Genomic DNA, 23,290 nt, shown 5'->3' on the forward strand with positions numbered 1-23,290 from the left:
ACCAGCAACTATTTTGCATATACCAAAACAAGACTTTGTTTTTAATTTGAATAACTTAATTTAAAAAATACACCCTTAACCATAAACCACCTTACCTAAACATTTAACAAATAAATCAAAAAAAAAGTTTAATAATTAATACTTGATCATTTTAAATTTACATCTTGTTGTTATTAGTCTTGTTTCGATATATGCAAATTGGTTTCAGGTTTTTGAATACACCCCAAAGTCAAGCCTAAGTGACCAAAAACTAACCTAACAATAAGAAATAAGTTTATTAGAATGCTGAAAAATAAAGATAAAGAGCCTGAAATTGAAAAAAAGTTACTGTTAATCAAACTAGGTCTAAAAATATAACAACAATATCAATAGAGTGATCTACCCTATCCTAGTATTCAGATCCTGCCGAATGATCCTTTTTTCGGATGGTCAAGCAAAACATGCATTGCGATTTTTGCATTCCTTCAGTTGCTTCAGTGCAAGTAAAACCAAACTGCACATAACTATTATTCTTGTACCATTTTTTGACATAATTAGTATCAAGTACTAATTGAAAAATTGTATTCTAAGAAGTATAAAAAAGTCAATTACTAGGACATTTATTTTTTATAGATTTATTTAACAAAACCAATGCTTCAGTCTATGACCTCGTCAGTTTTTGTTTTTTTTGATCTAAAATAAATTCATGACATGTGAGGAAAAGGCACAAAAGAGTAAATAAGATTAGGCTCAAACTTGAAACAAAATCTTTTTATACATTTTGAAAGAATTAGGTATTAAATAATAAAAAATCAACTGTGCAAGGTAAAGCCAAAGTAATATTTTCAATCAAAACTATACACTCACATTAGTCTAAAGTTTGTAAAAAAACTTCTTGGGTTTTCAAAAGATATAATAACTATAACAAGCTTTAGATTCAGGTTATGGTAGTAATGTTTTTTATTAACCAATAGTTAAAATTAAAAAAACAACTAAATTTATATCGAGCTTGGAAGCTTCATTAAAACTATGTAATTAGAGTATGACGTAATGATGAAAACTTTTTTTTATATGATTTTAATTGCTTGTTAGCTTTAAAAATCGATAGTTATGTTTTGTTTAGTAAAATAACTTAGGCTTACAGTCGCCCAAGTTAAAGAAAAATCTCCTTATTTATCAAACAAAATGAAAAGCCATCCTGGAATGCTGCCTTGCACCCCTGGTCGGATACATACACACTTCAAGTGAGTAGATGTTTAGTTTTAGATGTTGATTTTTAATTAGGGTTTTCTTTGAAACAGATCAATTAGATAGAATTGAGGTTAAAGGACACCGCCTATTTGCTTGTAGATTATTTCCCGTAAAAAAAAATTCTAATGATGCTGGTTTTTTAATATCGAGTTTATAACCGTGTCGTAATTTGTTGTTTATGGTTTCTCTAATTATTTCTCTTAGTCGAACTTGAGTATACAGGTATTAAATGTCCATACTATCAAAACTCAAAATTGTTTAATTTTTTTATGTCTAGGTTAGATTTTTTATTTACAAATTCAGTTGATAATGAAATGCTAAATTTGTGTACATAAACCTCTTATTTGTTATTTTAACCACCTAGCTAAGTTGTTCTTAAAAAAATTGCAGGCAATGATGGAGCTGATAAAAACAGCGAATATATGATTGCACATACTGTCAAAACTCGGATACTGTATGAAATTTAAAACTTTTAAAACGATGAAAGCAAATAGAACTTTCCAGCATCAATTCGATTTAATACTAACCGAAAATCAAAAATCAAACTTAAACATTCAGCTTGTATTAAATGAAAAAACCAAAACTTTTAACTTTCTTATTAATTAACAAATTTATATTTAAATTTGCTTAAATTTAACACACTAAGCTGTGTTTTTATTCAAAACTTGTTTGATTATATACTTCATAAGTTCTTAAACTCATATTAAGTTTAACATCTTTATTAAATTGTTATTTTAACTACATCATTTTACTACTTGATAAAAACAAAAAGATGGTGTTGAAACGCTTCGTTTAAAATAAAACTTAAAACAACAAAAAATCAGAAATAAATTTAACTAATTTATTTTCCAAATAAACTTATCTGAAGTACTTTTAAATTTGATTAACTTAATTTATTCAAGTCAGCAAAAGAATGCACCACATAATTAGTTTCCAGCTTAATTTAAACCGGTATCTTTATTATTAAAACTCATTAATCAGACATACTCGCAAGAGATTGTTGTTTTATTTTAGCAAGCGGGATCGACTACTGCCGTCATGAAACATTTCGTACAGTAAAACGAATCACTCAACTAAATCGTTCGCAACTTAACGTCTACAACATTGTCAGTTTTCATAAAAATTCTAAAGATTTATTTATTTTATGTTTTACTGTACCTACAAACTAATAATGTACATAATTGAAATAAAACTAGTGTAAAATTAAGTACATAATTTTGATTGTTACCTTAGAGAGTTGTAAAGATAAAATAGGATAAAACTATTTAAATTTCATACTTACCGTGAAAAAGTAGCACTGTTACCACCTCGAGGAAATTCATAAGGATGTTTCTTTCTGAAAACGTGACCAACTCGACTGCATGGGACTATGAGCACCGTACCTCCACACATCCAATTTTTAAACGACAATTCTTATAATTAGATATTGTCTTATATTTTACAAAATAACAGTACTTACGCTACTAAAAACCCGAAAAAAATATTTAAAACATATATTATTTAACTAAAACTTAACTTTTAGTCCTGTACAGCTTTTATTTATGTCAGTGTTTTTCTAAAGTGGGCAACTGCGTCCTTTTAGGGATGATTTTGGCTATCAGGGGGCGTAATTAGTAAGGTAGCATTAAATTAAATGGGTAATCAAACTAAAAAAAGGTTAATATCTAATAAATGGGAGCAGCTATTTTATAATTTTCAGCCAAAGGGGCATTAATTAAAATCAGTTTTGGAAAACCAGACTTATGTAGTTGTATTATGGTAATGTGTCATTGTAAGATAATCAAATCTGGTCGATAAACTATACCTGAAAAACTTAATACATGTTTTTTACAAGAAATTGAAAAGATAATAACACATGTGTGTAATTAAATGAACTAAACTTTTATTTTTGAAAAAAAATATTTTTTAAACAATGTTTCGCTCAATGAGCTCAACAGTATAAACAGACATTGAAATCACCTAAAAGATCATATTAGTAAACATCAACTAATGGCCAAAACTTAATAAAAAAAAACAAAAGAAAATTGTTAGTTTGAAACAAGAATCAAAATCTAATGTTTATAAACTTGTACAATTATGGTACAAAATCTTTAGTAAAATTAGCTTAGTTTTTTTTTAACCTTCATGAAGTTTATTCATTTATAAAAAATATGTAGCAGAAAGTAGACAATTTTTCTTGTTCGTGCTGGTTTCTTTTTGTTCTGATTGCTTTGGTGATCTGAGAAAAGCATGATAGAAGCCTTGCTATGATAGACAGCAAAAGTAGCCAAGAGCTAGAAAGACTAAAAAATAACACAATAAAAACTTTTAATGAACCCGATTTTTAAATAACTAATGATGTTGGCGGGACTTAATGTAATTTTCTAGATATATCCCTAGATACTACTAACAACACATTTAAACCAAACCAAAAAGAAAACTCCAGCATCAATTATATTAACAATTATACGAACCCTGTCTATTATCAAAAAGATTCTCCCAGAAATGATCAAAAAAAGACTTTACAGACTATCAAAAACCAAAGAAATTTTCAAAGAGTCAATAACCGGATACCTAAACGCATTAACTTACTCCAATTTCAAACACAAACTTAAATACTCAAATCACCAAAGCAACCAAAACAAAAACAAACCAGCATGAACAAGAAAAACAATCTACTTCAACCCACCCTACTGCCAGTCAGTAAGAACCAATATAGGTAAAGCTTTTCTGCAACTAATAGATACACATTTTAAAGAAGATCTAAACGAATAATCAGTAGAAATAATTGTAAAAATTCTAGCTGCATGAGCAGTATTAAGAAATTATTCCAAAAACATAATCAAAAATGCTTATTAACAAAAAACGATGAAGAAAACGAAACACTTTGCAACTGTCAAACAAAAAATAAGTTTTTCCTCAATAACAAATGCTTAGTTGAATATGTCATATATAAAGCAACAATCACATCAAAAAACCAAACAAAAAATCATTTCGGCTCAACGGGTGGCACTTTCAATAAAAGATAGTACAATCATATCAGTTATTTTTTAAACTACAAATAAAACGGTACAGAAATATCGAAATATATCTTGAAACTTAAAAATAACAACATTGATTATAAAATAGACTGGGCAATAATCCACCATATTGGCAAAGTAAAATCCCGCAAAGTATTTGCAGCACTTGCATACTAGAAAAAGTCGCGCTTGCCAAAGCCGACAGAAAGGATAACTTAAATAAACTATACGAACTCTTCTATTCCTACCCCCACTTCAAAAAACTACACTTCAAAACTTAAGTCTTAAGTTGTCCTAAATATTGGTTTTATGTATGCTCTTAAAAAGTTTTTATGTAGCTACTATTTTCAGTAAACTAAAAGTTTTTATAAAACTCAACCAAACATCAAATTTTCAAAGTCATTACAGGCATACATTTCTTAAAATTTTCGATAGCTACGTCACAATTCAAATTAGCCACATTATAATGTATTTTAACTTGAAGCTCTTTTACTAGTAATAACTACAACTTTATTTTGAAAACAAAGAAAAAAGGAAGCCTACATCTAGGTTCTTATTATTGTTTTTATTACTTTTTTATTATTATTTTGATTTTGAAATTTAAGGTCTTTGACTGAAACTTAGTTTGCGTAATAAAGTCTTGAAAGAATAAAATACATTATTTCTCCTGTAGAAGTAGAGATTTTTTATTTGTTTTCAAAAAATCAAAATATATAACAAATATTAGCTATCAATCTATCTAAATTTATAAAATGTTTTAGATCATTGTTGATTTATTTGTACCTGATGAGATTTTTTTAACAGTGAAACTTAGTAGTACCAAATAAACTCAACTAAACACAAATTTTGTTACAGAAATAAATAATGTTTTAAAAACTAAATTAAACCTATGTGCATTTACATTTCATGAAACATATTATCTGTAATTGTATACTGGTTGCAATTTCATTCACTTACTAATGAACTAATTTTCTTTTAAGCTTTGAAAAAATATTCAAAAATTACCTGAACCTAGTATGGTGTTTTTAAAAGTTCTTTAATAACCAGCCTGAAGTAGCAGTCACTACAAAAAAACTTAAGCTAATTTCGAATTAAAAACTTATTAATATCATGCTTACTTTTCAAACAATTAATCGACCACGATCAAATTGTGACAAAATACTTATTTACGGTGCATGTAGGCTTACGGTGCAATCTTAGAATTATTTTTAATTTTAAAAACTATTCACATAGAATAAGTAACTAGCCTTAGTATGTTAAGCAAAATAACTACAACCTACCAAAGTTTTCACCACCCCAAATATCCATGCTAGTATCATAGATTCCAATATCTAAAAACCAATACTTCTTAATGCTGAATAAACCGCCTGCTATCATTGGAGTCCTTTGAAGATATTTAATATACTATAAAATACAAATTATTCTTTTAAGTGATAATTAAACTATATCTCAACACTAGATTTTTTTTTCAACACTTTATATTGGAAATATTATTTTGTAATGGTTTTGTAAATGATGTTATTTGATTGAAAAGTTATGTACAGTATCACCTAACCATTCAACTATCTTATCCGGATCCTAGTTTTTAAAATGGATACGTATCTGGTGACTGCCAGATCTAAATTCTAAAAATAAGACCGGATTCGGTTCCGGTCAGATCCTTAATTTTGAGGATTTTGTAAATTAGTACTATAAAGTATTTTTTATTGAAAAGTATTGATCATTAAATTTAGTTTATAAAATATAGAATATTTAAAACTAGTCTATTAAAAAAAAATACTAAAAAACATTTTGAGTATATATAATACTATTTCAAAATAGAGAAAACTAACCTAAAGGGTTTAATATCATATAATGTAGAATTTAGTTCTTCAGGTGGTCTTTTAACCCATTTAAAATGCAGGCTCCAGTCAAAACCTCCATACAAACTAGATGAAGTTTTCACATATTTAAACGATTCTGGTTTAATTACGTCTATTACAGGACTCACGACTGTTTTATTGTCCTATAAACATATTAGCTTAGGTTACCTAAATTAGTTTTAAGCACAACTTTATATAAATGTCTTAATATAAAACTCTAAATATTTCAACTTGCGTAGTTTTGAAGCATAAAAAAGAAGAATAGCTTATATCATCAAACTTTTTTGACACTTTTAAAAAACAAAATGTAACAAAAGAGATCCAAAGTTATCAAACAGTGCAGTTTACATTTTTGTAAACTTTCATAATACCCTTAAATAACTATTATGTAAACTAAAACTTTTTGTGATTAACTTTTGAAACTTTTGTACAGCTGCTTTATAAAGTTTACTACTTTCCAAACATTTCTCCTACTTTGATTCAAACTGTAAGAAAACCTGATTACTAGTTGTTTTTTCAAAACAAAATTATCTGAACAACTACAAGCTTAGGTGTTATATTCTTAGACTATTATATTAATCATGGACAAACTAGTACAATGCTACAGCATCTTTAGGTTATTTTCTTAATAAAAATAAATTCTTAATATTTTAGAAACTTAGACTGTTTGTCATAAATGAAAATTTTTACAGATTTAGCCATTCTAAAATATGAATCTTTTACACTTGAATCGTCTTTCGCAACTCATGACAACTTATGTAAAAGTTATATTTGTTAAAACGACTAGTTTACAGAAAATTTAACATGTGGCAACTATGCTTACCAGTATTGTTAGGTTGTTTTGAAATTAAATCAATTACAACTGTTTAGAAACATATTTTGAACTTGTATCGAAAACATTTTGTATGTTGAACTTTAGAAATGAATACATAAAATTATTCTAACTTTAGCTTTGGTAGTACTAAACCTTTTATTAAACATAAATTAAATTTCACAGTTTTAATAAGCATCTAAAGTAAAGGTGGGAACCTATGGCATGCCAAGCAAAACTTTTTTTCGGGCAATATAACAACAATATAACTTAAAAATACTAATCTACCAAACCCAGGATCCGAGTTTTTTTTTACGATCCAAGTGGATCCTAGTTTGAAAAAATCCGAATGGCAGCTAAAATCTGGCCAGAAATGGATCCATTTATTAAGAGCAACAGCTTTTTTTCCTTCTTTAAAATGCTCCCTTAAAAGACACAAGTAACCCATCAATCATAAACAAGTCCTCATGTTTGGAACTTTTATAAACTGTAACTGAAGTTTATTGTAGGTTTATACATATCTATAAAAATTTTGTAGTTGCTAAAAAACTTACAAAAATATTTGATCAAAACCGCAAAAGTAAATATTCAACTTGCTCTTTTTAACATTTGTTCACCTTAATAATTAGTGACCTTATTTCCTTCTTTTCATAACATTATTTTCTGGATGATGAAAGCGAAGAGTAAAAATTTAAGCTACAAGAGCCATTTGCAAAAAAAAACATAATTAGACTAAAGAAAACATAATTTAAAAAAAATACTTGGTAAAATTAAAAATCAGTTTCTGCTTCTAAAAGGCTAAAACTTAGTTAGTGCATCTAAGTTCAATGTTTTTTTTTTTTTTGGAAACTTTGATTAAACTTATTAAAGGGACCCTAAAGTTATAACTATTCTTATGCTGATAAAAATTTTAGAAGTCTTTGAAAAAAGGTGTTAAAAAAATGTTAAAAAATCTTTGGTTCCTATGACCAATTTTCTCGGAATTTATTTAAGATTAACTATTAATATATCTCCTATTAGGTTATTTATTCTAGAGATTTGAAATCTTTAGAATATGTATGTTACTTGCAAGACTGTAAAAAACTATTTTCGAAGAAATAAGAAAAAAAAATTAAAACGAAAATAAGCAGGTAAAATTTCTATTAATTTGAAAAAATTTCACTAAAAATATTTTCTAATATACAGTTGTTTATTGTCTAAAAAGGACCAGAGTTGATTTTTTTTAGTTATTTAAAACTGTTGAATAAAATTTACTTCTATGGAAATAGTCTTTTTCTACCTTTTAAGTTTGCTTTTTAATAAAAACCTTTTGGACACTCCACTTTTCATCCACTATATCTGCAATGTTAACTAGATGTTTTTAAACTGTAATAAGCAGCTTGTAGCTTAGCAAAAAATCAGCAAATTAAGAAAAAAATGTGACTATAGATAACGAATTCAGGTTGAAGTCGGTGGGAGAAATTGTTGTCGATGGTCTGGTCATATGTGGTGGAGCTAAGAGCTTATAGTATGAGCATGAAAGATATATTAACTAGCTGACGATAATCAAAAGTATTGCTACTAGTTTCTATAGAAATGAAATTTTAAAAGATTTAGCACCATTATCAATCCTAATAAATAGTAGTTCTTTTGGTGCAGCTATAAATCAAAGGCGCTTCTGAATGGCTAATACCTAACTTATTTTTATTTTAACTTTTAAGAACAAAAAAATTTTTTTTTATATATTTGGGTAAGGTGGATAAGGGGTTAAAGCATAAATTAAAAATTTTAGGTAAGGTATGTTAGTGATAAGGGTATAACTGTTTCTAATATAATGCTGATTCATCACTATGTCTCATTTGCATATTGTTATAAATGAAAAAACTTCCAAAACCTTACAACTGCAGCCGACCCGTTTAATTTTGGTGTTTTAAAGGCTAACTATAGCAAGTAGTATTCCACTACTTATTGATAAATAACAATAATTTTGCAGACTTAGCTAACAAAGCAGTTTCTATTATTTGTAAAGATATTTCTGTTTTGCTATGCTTGAATTAATTAGTAGAAAAAAACAGGGTAGCCAAATGTTTTTGAGAAACTAATACCAGATTTTCTGATTTTTTTCCAGGTTTTTGAAAGAACACGTTTTAGGGTCTAGTTTTAGTTCATAATTAAATTTAAAGCAAAAACTGTTTTAAATAGTATAATAACATTGAAAAATACTGTTAAACTACATTAAAGGTGTTTTTTTTAATAAAAAAATGAATCAAGTAAAAAATGACCCCAGGTCATTTTTCTTGATCCAAATTTGTATGGGATCATATATTTTACTTGTTCAAACTTTTTGGGTCAATTTTTCTTTGATTTTTTTTTTAACCATCATTGTTACCCATAACTCTTACTCTTGGTCAGTAACATTTTTCTTTATTGTATTTTTCAATATATATTGTATATACTTATTTACTACTATTTTTTTACTATCGCTGTTACCCCTAACCCTTAGTTGAATTATTGTTTTTAATATTGTTTTTGTTTTAATTTTAATTCTATTTATTTCAATATATATACTTTTTTAATTATCCCTGTTACCCCTAACCCTTACCCTTCTTGGTCGGTATTTTATTATAATATTCTTTTTTATAACTCTCGTGCAAAAGTGACCATAGTGAAAAATATTAGTAAATAGTAATTTTTTTTTGTTTAAATATACTTATCTTAGGGGTAGCTGTCAAATTTGCACGAGGGGATAAAATTGCACGAAGATACTTTTACACGAGCAGACAATTTTGCACGGGGACATTTTTGCATGGGGTGATATCTTCTTTTCTTTTAAATTTTGTTTTTATTTTTATTTTATTTTTTCTTCTATCACTGTTACCCCTAACCTTTATCCTTGGTCGGTAGATTATTTTTTTATAAATATTTTATTTATTTTATTATTTTTTTTTAATATCACTGTTACCCCTCACCCTTGACCTCGGTCATTAACTTTTTTTTATTATTAAATTTTTTTTTTTTTCTGTATTTTTTTACTCTCGTGCAAAAATGTAACTCGTGCAAAATTTACCCTTGATGCAAAATCATCTTTGTTCAATTTTGTTCCCTCGTGCAATTTTGTGCCCTCGTGCAAATTTGGCTTCGTGCAATTTAGTCCCCTCGTGCAATTTCGTCTTTGTGCAATTTAGACCATTTCCGAATTTTAGATTCATTATTTTTACTTGTTCAAACTTTCGGGTCATTTCTTTACTTGATCCAAAAAAACTTGATGATGAGAAAAAATTTTGTCTACATGATAAATTTTATGTGTTAAATCGAAATTTTACGACTTAATATGTAAAAATTGTTAAAAACTTTAGATTATTTTCAAAACTTTTCAAATTCTAGGTTTTTCTAACCTAGTTGTCAAATTCCAGGTTTATCCAGGATTTTCGGCCACCATGAAAAAAAAAACTTTAAAGTTATTTTTTAAACTTTATGTTAGTAAAATAAATTCAGTATAAAATTAATAATATTAAATCTTTTTTAATGTATTTATTATTAATGTATTAGTTTATGCCAGGGTTTCCAAATTTTTTTTTCAAAGAATTAAAAAAAACTATGGCCCCCTTAACCCCAGAATATCTAATGCAAGTTTAAAAACTACCATTAAGAACACCTAAGACATTATTTTTTGCTCTTTATCATCAACTCAAGAATATCTAGTGTAAGTTTCAAATTATGACCTCATTGGCCCCCCCTGCCTTCTTTACTGTTCATGGCCCACTAAATTTCTGTCATGGTCCACTTTGGGAAACCCTGGTTGATATAAAATATATTTTTATTTCTAACTTAAAAAACATGCATATTTATGTATGATTTCAAATGTTGTTTAAGTTAAATACATATTTTAAAAAAAGTATCTTAAAATAATATGTTTATCTAGTTAGTATAAGTATAAGCTCTATATTTTGTGGATAAATATTTATTGATATTTTAACTTTTGCAGTTTTCTTTTTTTGACAAGGCGACATCTCTAATACCAACCATTTTTATTTGTTGTAGCATAGGTTGTAGCCAATCTGTATTACATTCTATATGCGAATCAAGAAACGTAAGAACATCACTATTAGACTTAATAACTCCAATCACCCGAGATCTTATTAATCCTGTTTAACAACAAGAAAAAAAAACTCAACAACCATGTTTAGAATTTGCATAATTTCACATTGATAAGTTATGATTTATTTCATCGATCAAAGAAAAAAAAAATTGTGCAGTATACTTTATAAATTGTATAAGAAAGTAGTATAAAACTTAAGTAATAAATACCTTCTCTTCTTTTGTTTCGATAACATTTTACTTTTGGTAGATTTTCAAGCAATTTACAATCTTCTGCTGAAAATATTGTTCGCTTTAAATTAAAAAAAGAACTTAAGGTTATAACTATTTCTGACTTATTATAAATTGTTACCTAATTAACTTTTATTATCATTTTATGTAAAGTATTAAATCATTTTAAACAAAAACTGAAATGAACTAACGTAAAAAATGAAAAGATTTGAAAAAACATTGGCATTATATCATAGTAGAATCTTATAGTACGAAAATATAACAATGGACAAAATTATTATATAACAAATTTGTACGGAATGAAACAAAGGGTAAAAACTACTTACATAATTGAGTAATTTTTTTGTTGTTGTTTATTGGCTAGAAAGTTAAAACTAAAATAGAAAAAATATATTCAAGGGCATAGAGAATTAAAGGATTACTTTACAAAAATTAACCAAGGGTTAATCAGGATTTTCATAGGATTTTTTTTTAATTCTGCCAGGTTTTTGAAGTTAAGTGTTTTTATACATTTTTAGTATAAAACTAAATTCAAGTTAAAAAATGTCCTCAATAGTATAAAAATATTAAAAAGATACTGTAATGCTACTTGTAATGTGTTTTATAATACTCTATATAAAATTATACAAAAGGTAATAGTATATATATTTTTTCATATATAATCTAAAGTAAACTTCATTATTTTACATGTGAAAATGTTTTACATTACAGGTTATTCCACGTTTTATAGTAAGTTTTGTATGAAATCCATAAAATTCTAAGTTTTTCAGGCTTTTTTTGCCAACATTGTCAAATTCCAGGTTTTTACAGGATAGGTTTTATAACAACCCTCTTTTATTTGAAAGCTAAAAAAACTATGAGCAGGATTCCAACTTAAAATTAAAAAATATAAGACTTTATAAACCAAAATCCAGGTAAGTTTTTTTTAATATATTTTCCGCTTAGAAATTTAACTTAGAAAATTAAAAAGCCATGGCCCCCTTTGAAAATATCACTCAAAAAGCTACCGTTAGAAACACATGAAACCTTTTTTTTTTTTGCTTTCCATCAAAACTCCAGAATATCTAGTGTAAGTTTAAAATTATGACCTCATGGTCCCATTGTGACCCCTTTGCTACTCATGCCCACTAAATTATTTAAATCATGGCCCACTTTGGGAAAATCTGCATTAAACTGTCCTGAGTCATCCTGAGTTTTTTCAATTGTATCAAAAACTTTTTTTTTACTTTTCAAAGTAATAAAAATCAAGTTCTTCAACAAAATTAGTAATAAAAAACTAAATATTGAAATTAAATCAACTGAAACTTATTCAAAATATTGAAAGTAATTTGTCCTGAGAATATTAAAAAACCTAAAACCATCTTGATTTTTCATAAAAAACAAAACTACCCTTAGTCACCTAAGTTTAAAAATAAAATTAAAATTATCCTGATTTATCCAGAGCTGTCCTGAGTCAACTTGATATTTTCAAAAACTTTAAAATATCCCGAGTGTCTTGAGTGTGTGGCAACCCTGATGAGTTATGGATAACTATAGCTATATATAACAAAATAGCTCTTAATTTGATTCTTATTTCACTTTAGATCTTAATATAAGATTATGTCATTACAAATTTGCTTTTAAGAATTTTTAATTAAATTTTACAATATATTTTTTTCAAAAGTACATGGTCCGCTATGACTTTTTTTCAATAAGTTTGACCTACAAATAATATTTTGGTAAACCTTTTTCAACAACTACAAAAGGTGCCCGACACTAGCTTTTACTATAAACAAGATAGCCACTGATTTTTTAGAGTTTTTTTTCAGGTTTTTGAGGAAGCTGTATTTTTAATTTAAGATCTTAAGGTAAAAAATGTTCAATATAAACCTACCAAAAAAGATACTGCAATACTACTTTAAATGTGTTTTATAATAAATAAAACTCTTAAAAGTTCAGAAAAATAATTGTATAATTTGTTGTTCATTATGTAATCTTAATTTCATTATCTTAAATATAAAGTTGTTAGAAATTTCAAGTTTTTCCAGATATTTACAAGTTTCTATACAGTTTTTTCAACTTTTCCCACAAATGGTTGCTTCAGTACTTTGTAATTAATCCCGCTTGCTAGAATCTCAACAGCGGTTTCTCGAAATTATTTATGCCTGATGAGTTCTTATAAGGACAAACGAGTCGTAGGTTGCACGTGTGCTGTTTTAGTTAGTCGCATGGTAAAGTTAATAATTTATTACGAGTTGGTAAGTATATAATAAACAATGAACTTCACCGCACGATTTGTGGCAAAAATTGTTTATTATCGATGACGAAAACACCTCACCTTGGTTGATGATGGCTGAAATGACTACTGGCTAAAAGTGTTTAAGTAAAATTAACAGCCTTGTTTAAAAAGCAGTCTGTAAATTTCGCTTAGTTTAAGATTTTTTTTACAAATTTTAACATTTGTTCTTTTGTGAAATCTTAAAGTATAAACTATAAGTGAATTTTCATAGGATGCTTAGAATATTTTTTGCTATTATTTAAACCTCAGAATATATAGCGTAAGTTTCAAAAAATTTCTTTTGCAGGTCACAATTGCATCCTCGCGGACCACAGTTTATACTATATACTCTTCGTAAGCGCACCCCATTTGAAATGAAAACATGCTCGCGGGCAACACTTTTACCCTTCATGGGTTGCAGTTTGCCAATGACTGCTTTATAAACTAAGATAGACTTTTATTTGAATAGTTTAACTATTTTTGCTCAGTCTAACCACTTTAAAGTCAATAATACAAAAAATCTAGTCTAGTGGTAGGGAGTACTAGGGTGATGTTTGCTTGACTTATGAGTACATTTGATTCGGATGTGTTTTTTCTTCATTAAGAAGAATCTGAAAAAATAAATAAATAAAAAATTCAAAAAAAAGTTTGCCGCCCAAAAAACTAATTACACCCCCAAAAATCACATATTTTTCGATTATTTTGACTTAAACAGTAATAAAATCACTTATACATATCCTAGACTTATAATTTATATCTTAAATGAAAGCTTATAATTAAAGGCATACATCTAAAAACATTTCAAATGCTTTTGAAGTTTTATGACGTTATAGTCACCCTAAATATGCAAAATTTGTATGTAAATTATAGGGGCAGGGAGTACAGCAAATTTTTTTTGGATGTTCTAAAATTCAAACAAGTACATATGATTCGGATGTGTTTTTGCTTAGTTAACAAGAATTTAAAAAAATATATAATTTTGTAAAAAAAAAAAGTTGCTGCCCAAAAAACTGATTTAAATCCCAAAAATCACATACTTTTTGATTTCTCGGCTTAAAGAGTATTAAAATTATTTATACATGTTCTAGACATATAATTTAAATTTTGAATGAAAGCTTATTATAGGCATAAATTAAAGAAATTGCTTTTGTTGTATTATGACGTCATTATTACACTAAACATGCAAATTTTGTCTGTAAAATCGTACTTTTTTTTTCTAATATAAAATGCAAATTCTTCTGCTGTTTTACTTTTAGTTTTTTGATATACAATATAAAATGTGTCAAGTGAGCTAGGCAGAAATATATTACTGATGTAGTGTCATTTCAATTGCATATTTATATATGTATAAAATACATTTTAAATCACTTTCCGTTATTAGAAATCATAATTATTGAGAGCATTTAATATAAGTAAATACAATAACAATTAACTGCTATGAGTTTAAAACTAAAAAAGATTTGATAAAAATCTTTGAAATAAGAAAATTAAAACATTTAAACAAAATAACAAATTAAGTTTTTATTTATTTAGATGTACAATACTTTATAAACTTTAACTAATAGTAATTTGAAAATAGTAACATACTTAAAGCTAAAAGAAAATTAATACAGATAAACATTTATTGTTTAATTAAATAAAAATTCTTTAATTTAGAGAATAAAATTACACTAATTTTAATAAATTTACATGCACTTTCTATGATATTTAAGTCTAGATCTTTTACTCTTAGACAGGTGCTCTAAATAATCATAATTTCTAATAACGGAAAGTGATTTAAAATGTATTATATATATATATGTATATATCAAAATGCAATTGAAATGACATTACATCAGTAATACTTTTCTGCCTAGCTCACTTGACACATTTTATAGTCTAAATCAAAAAGTTAAAAGTAAAACTACAGATGAATTTGCTTTTTATATTAGAAAAAAAAAGTACGATTTTACAGAAAAAATTTGCATGTTAAGTGTAATAATGACGTCATAATACAACAAAAGCAGTTGAAATGTCTTTAATTTATGCCTATAATTATAAGCTTTTATTTAGGATATAAAATATTAGTCTAGGGCATGTATAAGTTATTTTTTACTGTTTAAGTCGAAAAATCAAAAAGTATGGGTTTGAAATCAGTTTTTTGGGCAGCAACTTTTTTTTTTACAAAATTTTAATTTTTTTTTAGATTCTTGTTAACTAAGCAAAATCACATCCGAATCATATGTACTTATTTGAATTTTAGAATATGACCAAAAATTTGCTGTACTCCCTGCCCCTATACTTTACCTACAACTTTTGTACATTTAGGGTGATTATGACGTCATAATACATCAAAAGCAGTTAATATGTCTTTATTTAAGTCAATAAGTATAAGATTTCATTTAAGGCATAAATTATAAGTCTAGCACATGTATAAGTGATTTTATTACTGTATAAGTCAAAAAATCAAAAAGTATGTGATTTTTGTGGGTGAAATTAGTTTTTTGGGCGGCAAACTTTTTTTTGAAACTTTTTTAATTTTCATTCAGATTCTTAATGAAGCAAAAACACATCCAAATCATATGTACTTATTTGAATATTACAACATGACTAAAAAAATGTGCTGTACTCCCTACCCTTATCTAGTTTAAACTGATAAATGGTAAAGCAATAATCAAAAAGGTAAATTTTGTCATTAACGAATTATTTTCGTTTATATTAAAGGTGAAGGATTTTAAAACAAATTATGATTACAGTAATTTTAATAAATCAATTTAAAAACTCTCATATTATGTATATGTATACTTTAGGTTTTAACAGTAATAGTTAGAGTTTTAAACTTTAGTTCAAGAGATAAATACAAATATAATAATACTAAAAAATCAATTATAAATCAATGTTATTACTCTATTAGAGATCTTTAGTTATATTTAACTGTTTTTTAACAAAATGTTATATTTGAATGAGTTTTTATTGAAACTAACTATCTCTAAAAGATTGAAACATTACTTTAGAATAGAATTTTTTGAATTCAAACATTCGTTTAAAACATTTAATTCAAGTTTATTAATATAATTTATTTATAATTTAGTAAATTATTATTTTTAGTATATTAATTACTAATTAGACTCTAGAGCAGGAGTTGGCAAGCTATAGCCAGTCAAGCATAAAGTCACTCTCATGACTAATTTTAGTCAGAATAACTAATGCAAAAAAAACATTAACTTTTTTTTTTTAATTTTTTTTTTTCTGTATTTTATTACGAGTAAGTGCTAACTTTTACTTATTTTTTAAATACTACTAAGCTTGATGACTTATGCCTATAAAATTAAACCGTTGCTTAAAAAAGCTGTTGATGCCTGCTCTAAACTATTGGTGTACGAAAATTCAATATTTTCAAAGTATTTTTTAAGATCATAATCTTAATAATTAGACCTACGTTTTTTAGATATGGATAAAAGAAGTTTTTTTTTTTTAATTTTGAAATTATTAGTAATTATATATTTTTTGTTCTAAAATATATAATTTGTAATTGTTTTTTAACTTTATATTTTAAATAATCAAACATACGTAAGTTTGACGTTACATTTATATTTTTATAGGTACTATTGGTATTTATAGAGGTTGCCCCTAATGTTTAAATAAAAATTTGAACAATCATATAACTCAGAGACGTATCTAGGTTTTCTTAAGTGGTACTTTTTGTTAAGTTATAGAGCGTATTCTACAGTTATAAACACTTTTTTAATCAATATAAAAGTCAAAAAAAAATTATAAATTCAGTCAGTTACAAAGTTTCACCTTAGAACAGATTATCAAACTACCATTCTGTAAAATAAATATTAAAATTACAAATTTTGCAAAAATTTATGAAATTTATGAAAAATAAAAATAAAAACATATAGTATAAACTTTAAATACTTTATAATGATTTATTAGGTAATTGTATTAACTTAAAGTAAATATAATAAAAAACAATTTAGAACTTTTTAAAGTTATACAAGTAAAGCAAAATGTATTATATATTGTTTACAAATTAAGTTATTATGGTTAATGTTAGATTTGAATTACTACGTAGTATAAAATTGCTTTAAAAGAAAAAGGTTTATTTTAAAAATTAGAGTGGTATATTAATCATAAATATATGTCTTTTGTTAAAACTATTGTAAAAATTTTTTTCTAATACTAGAAGTACAGTATAAGTTAACACAACTAAATCACAAAATAAAAATTACCTAGTAATCTAAAAAATATATAAATTTAGAAATAAATATTATAATATTGAGGGTGGAAACAAAACTAATTGTGAGCAGTAAAGACATTTGTAAATGTTAACCTATAAAAAATCGTTAAAATAAGCTGGACATTAAGTAATGAGTTGATTTCTTTTATACATGGATTGTTATTTATCTTATAGTACAATATAAAGCATTTCCAGTTTGCGTAAGGTAACATACTAATATGGTTGGCGTTATTTTTCAAAGACTCAATGGTACTCTATTCCATGGTATATTTACTACTATTTTCCATAAATGTTCCATAACTGGTTAACTAATGGGATAGTGTTTTTGGGCTTATTTTTACCAGCCTTAGGGGAAGAAGCTTTGTGCTAATAGTATCTTGCTTTAAACTTTCATTTGGTTAATCCTATGTATGATTTATAATCGGTTTCAGATGTGAAAATTTCTACTTTGTAGATTACGTTAGATAATCAATACTTTTTGCTATCCGGGAATTTTTTTTACAATTACATAAATTTTTTATCATTATATATCTAGTTCATGAGTTTTTTGTTGTGTCTATTTATGACGACCATAATATTTGGTTGGAAAATGTGATATCTTTACACAATTTCTGTTAACAAATTTTCGGTACATGCTGTCTTTAATAAAATGTTTGTCAAATAATTCTTTAAAGCGTTTTCCAGTATTAATTTGAATTAATTTACAAAATGGAGGTTTGTAGTATTTAATCTGTTTTTCATTTTTTATAATTCTCTTTTTACCAAATAAAATATAAATTAAGATATACTTAAAACCGCTTTTGTTTATTACATTTTGGTATAATCTCTTAACTCTTGTAAAACGTATTTACATAATTTGATAGTTTGCATAAATACATATTAACTAATACTAGCATTTTTAGTCAAAATTTAATGCAAGTTTTTTATAAGTTTCCTTTTACAAAAAATTTCTCAAAAGCTACAGGTTTATTAAAACATTGTAAAATGAAATTAATTTAAAACGATATTTCTAAGTAGCGCACAGCACAAAAATAGAACATTTTCTAAAACTTAAATAAAAAAATAGTGTAGTTGTTTAGGCAGTCAGTTGTTTATATTTATTTTACTTATCATTTGAAATTAAATATAACAGGGTTGCCACAGATCAAGCTGAGAAAAAGTTCCTAACTTTTCTAAATCAAACTCTCAATTTATTCTAAAATACATAACCAAACACTTGAAACTCTATAAAGCTTTCATTCTTATTTTTATACAGGTTAAAACAACAGTTTTTTTTTTGGGGTGAATTCAATCATCTAACTTCCATTACATCACTTGAACCATCTGTATATGGTTGATGTAATTGCAATAAACAGCTCTATCAGTAAAATACTTGTATTTTCTAACTTATAAACACATAGAAGTGTACTTGCCACAGATCATCAATACTTTAAAGCATACAAAGACTGCTTGTTCAAGTAGGGTTATTGTTTATTATGTTAATAGAAAAATGTTTCAATTTTATAAAAGATATTATTAATTTTTACCAGATGAAGGCATTGAAAATCAGGTAATTTTTTAAATTTCTAGGTAAATTTTGTAATTTTAGTCTGACTTTAAAGGACTTTTAATAATTTTTTTACCATTTGAAGGCTTAGGAAAACAAGGAATTTTGTAAATTTGAACTGACAAAATCTGTAGTTTTTTCAATTTTTGTCAAATTTCCTGACTTTTTTTCAAAAACCCCCACTTTTTCCTGACTTCTGTCTTTTTTTTTTTAGTTTTTCCTGACTTTTCCTGATTTTTCTAAATTTCCTGACCTTGTGGCAACCCTAATATAAATAACAATTAAATCTACTAAAAGAAAAGTTTCTGCTTAAAAAAAGTCTTTTAATTCAAGAGTCGCAAAAGCTTCAGGAAACCAGTTTAAACACGCACCTGATCTCAAATTATATACCACAACGTCAACATTAGCATAAAAAAAAATATTTGAGAAACTTACTACAGCCAAGGTAAGCAAACTATGGGAAACCTCGACAAACGAAATATTTTTAGCCTTTTGAAGACAACTTGTGCAAAACAACTTAAATAGAGTTTTATTTTAAAACAAAAAATATGCTCCTAATTTGATTTTTAGTAAACAGTAGGCAAATTTTTGGACTATTTATTACAATTTTGTATCTAACTTTTTAAAACTACTTTGGCCCACAAAAACTTTTTCTAACAAAGCTAGTCAAGTCCACAAACGACTTTTTCTATCAAATTTACCCTGTTATAAATAAAGGCAGCTGCTCCTGCTTTATACATTTTTTTTAACTTTATTAATGTAACATCCGTTGTCAGTTTGTCAGAAGTAAAATTATGTCTTAAAAACTAGACAAAACAATATTTAAATTATGAGGGTTTCCTTTAACTCAAACAAAATATTAAATTCTATTTGATTAAGATCTATTTAACAACTGAAGATCTCTAATAGATAGGAGTGATTGTAACATTATTTTGATTATTTTGTATTGATAACATTGTAATGGTTTTAATAATTTATAATATAAAATATAATAAGGTATTAAATGACAAAACCTTTAAAGGTTACTCTGGAAAACTAAATATAGCTTAAAGATAATATAAAAAGTTGGATAATAAAGTGAAAACACCGTATGTATTTACAGTACTAAATTAACAAACTTTTTATTTTATTTATAACTTTTACTAACAACTATCACTGTGATCATCGATGAGTAATATTTCCTCTAATAACTCTGCTGGTGTTTTATTCAAAACACTGAAAAATTAACAATTTTCAAGTTCTTACTATTAACGGATAACAATAATTTAGTAATATATTTTTCATCAAATTTATGCTTTAAAAAATTAAGATACTGTTGTAAAAGCGAAAAAACTCTTATATAAAATAAAAATTGTCAATGATTTTGTAACAATCATATATTATTGTATAAGCAGTTCAAAAAATACTTACAATATATTTAGCAAATCACAACATTTTTTACTTAAAAAATTTTACTATAGTTTTAAAAATTTGTGGCCAGGCCTTTGAAATTTTAAAACACATTAAATTTTAAATAGTTTTTTTAAGATTTACATGATAAAAAATGTTTGAATATATGTGTGTTAGTCAAGTTTTTTAATTTGTTCTTTAAGTATTAAATGCTACTACTATATTCAAAAAGCTTTGGCTAGGTCTCTTAAAATGTGTTATATTTTGTTTTAAATATATACAATTGTTAGTGAAATTGTCAGAAGTATCAAGTGTTAATAGATTTAATATCTTAAGAAATTTTAAGTAGAGATTGTAAAATAAATTCTAGTAGGTCATGTGATACTTACAACTTTTCTAATGTACTTTCTAAATAGCATTTATGCTAATAAATGTCACGAATGCCTAAAAACAAAAATAAAGTTAAATATTTAAATTTGAAGAATGGTTGCCACTCTTAGAAATATAGTATTTTAAACTTAATTAGAGTAAACTACAAATTTCAGAATGTTGACTGTAATTTTAATGCAATTTTTATTTAAATTAATTAAAATGGTATTTCATAAATGGATAACTTTTAAAAATCCTGTTGTGAATTAGAGTAGGTTCATTTGATTAATTAAGTATTGTTTACTAAAAATAATTGTTAAAACATAAACACTAATCAAGCTAATAACTTAAGCTATGATATTTTTTAATATTCATTTATAAAAAAACACCTATAGAAAAGAACAGAAAACTTTTAATCTTTAAAAATGTTATTATTTTAAGAATGATAGTTTCTTATATTAAAAGTATAAGACAATGATTTGCATAATCAAGATTGTTTTTTATGTAAATTTATTTTTAACTTTTTTTAACAAAGCATTTATTTTTATTTTAAAATAATTTACCTTATAGAAAAAGTAAAACTATTTGTATTGATTTGTTGACTTAAATTTATTGTTATAAATTTTTGTAAATTTAATCTACAAAATATGCTAGAATTAACTAAGTTTTTTTTGATCAAATTATTTAACTAATTTTATAACACTAGTTTTTGTAAAATTTTACTGTTTTTTTCAAGTTAGTGCAAAAAAATACATCTTATGGAACGCACAGAAAGTTGTTATCTTTTTTTACATTCCAAATTTCTGAGAAACATTAATAAGAACAGTTTTTAAATAAAATACAATTGTTTGCATAAAAAAAGTAATATTTATAAAACTCTAGTTTTTTTTTTTAACTTAGCATTTAATAATATTTTGAAAAAAATTGTAACTAGGTAAGTTTAAGGATACCCATAAAAAGTATTAAAGCTGTGTTTAGTTTTTTTATGTTTTTTTTTTTGAAATTTAACATTTAAAACAGTTTAAACAAGTTTGTTTTCAAAGTTATAAAAGTAAAATAAAAGTTTCAAATTAGATATTTAGATCAAATTTAAAAGGATACCCACAAAAAGTTTTAAAGCTGTGTTTAATCTTTTTCGTAAGTATCCTTTTAAAATTTAAAATCTAAAACAGTCTAAACACGTCTTAAAGTTATACAAGTAAAACAAAAATTTTAAATTAGATAGTTTGATCAGATTCAAAATGATACCCATAAAAAGTTTTAAAGCTGTGTCTAGTCTTTTTGTGGGTATCCTTTTAAATTTCAACATCTAAAAGAGTTTAAAGTTATAGACAAGTTTTTAAAGATACAGAAGTAAAATAAAAGTTTAAAAAAATATTTTAGATCAAATTCAAAAGGATACCCATAAAATATTTTAAAGGTGTCTTTTTGTAAGTATCATTTTTAATCTTAACATCTAAAACAGTCTAAACAACTTTTTAGAGTTATTTTAATTAAATTAAAGTTTTAAGAAATTGAACAATTTTATGAGATAATATACGTAAAAACACTACTAAATTAATATTGTACAAAAAAGTAGAAAAAATATGTCACGTCGATAAAAATTGTATAATTTTTTTGAAAGGATACCGATAAAAGGATATCCATAAAAGACCGACCCTTTTATATACAGTTTTGTTAACTACGTCATAAAATATTTTTCACTATTCTTTTTACTTAGTCGCATAAATGTGTTTAAGTTCTATAAGTTTTTTTAAAGTTTATTAAGAACGAATTGTAAACCTGAAAACGTTAAAAACTTATGTATTTTGCAATAATAATTTGTATATTTTTCAAAACTATTATTTGATTTTTTTTTAAGAATTCTACAAAGCAGCTTATTTTTAGATGTCAAATAGTTTTGTGAATTTTATTTAACTAAAATAAAAAATCTCGAATTAAGCAGATTGATAAAAAGAAATAATAGCAATAATAAAAATATACTAAAACTAAAACAATGTAAAATTAAACTAATTTTAAAAATATATATCAAGTAAAACAATATAGTCATTAAAGTTTTGTTTGGCACAAAATAATCTAAATTTAAGCTTAGAAAAACTTTATTGAGTTTAATTTATTTTTATAACACACCTTGTTAAAAAAAAACAAAAAATGAACAATTTTTAACAGAGCAGGTTAGAAATTATGGAGTCATTGGAAATCATTAGGCTAGATACATTCGGGTTAGAAATAATTGGGTGTGTTGTGATTAGTTAGAAATGATCAGGTTAAAAATGATCAAGTTAAATATGATTGGC

The 23,290-nt window shown here is 25.4% G+C and overlaps 1 protein-coding gene across 3 annotated transcripts in view; it reads right to left on the reverse strand.

The window, feature by feature from the left end:
* The window catches only part of LOC145833738 (polypeptide N-acetylgalactosaminyltransferase 16-like), a 56,856-nt gene that overhangs the window by 14,025 nt on the left and 19,541 nt on the right, over positions 1-23,290 (reverse strand). For all 3 annotated transcript variants that reach the window (XR_014369762.1, XM_082940895.1, XM_082940897.1), the window contains exons 4-9: positions 20,383-20,450; positions 11,190-11,255; positions 10,905-11,026; positions 6,062-6,234; positions 5,510-5,613; positions 2,513-2,642 (exon numbers count right to left, since the gene is read on the reverse strand). Coding sequence is in view for 2 of the 3 variants with exons in the window: in XM_082940895.1 (XP_082797021.1) it covers positions 2,513-2,642; positions 5,510-5,613; positions 6,062-6,234; positions 10,905-11,026; positions 11,190-11,255; positions 20,383-20,450 (663 nt within the window). In the remaining variant the exon portion in view is untranslated. The remainder of the gene's footprint in view (positions 1-2,512; positions 2,643-5,509; positions 5,614-6,061; positions 6,235-10,904; positions 11,027-11,189; positions 11,256-20,382; positions 20,451-23,290) is intronic.

The sequence above is a fragment of the Thalia democratica genome, chromosome 4 (assembly GCF_965202585.1).
Source record: "Thalia democratica chromosome 4, ktThaDemo2.hap1.1, whole genome shotgun sequence".
Classification (NCBI taxonomy): domain Eukaryota; kingdom Metazoa; phylum Chordata; class Thaliacea; order Salpida; family Salpidae; genus Thalia; species Thalia democratica.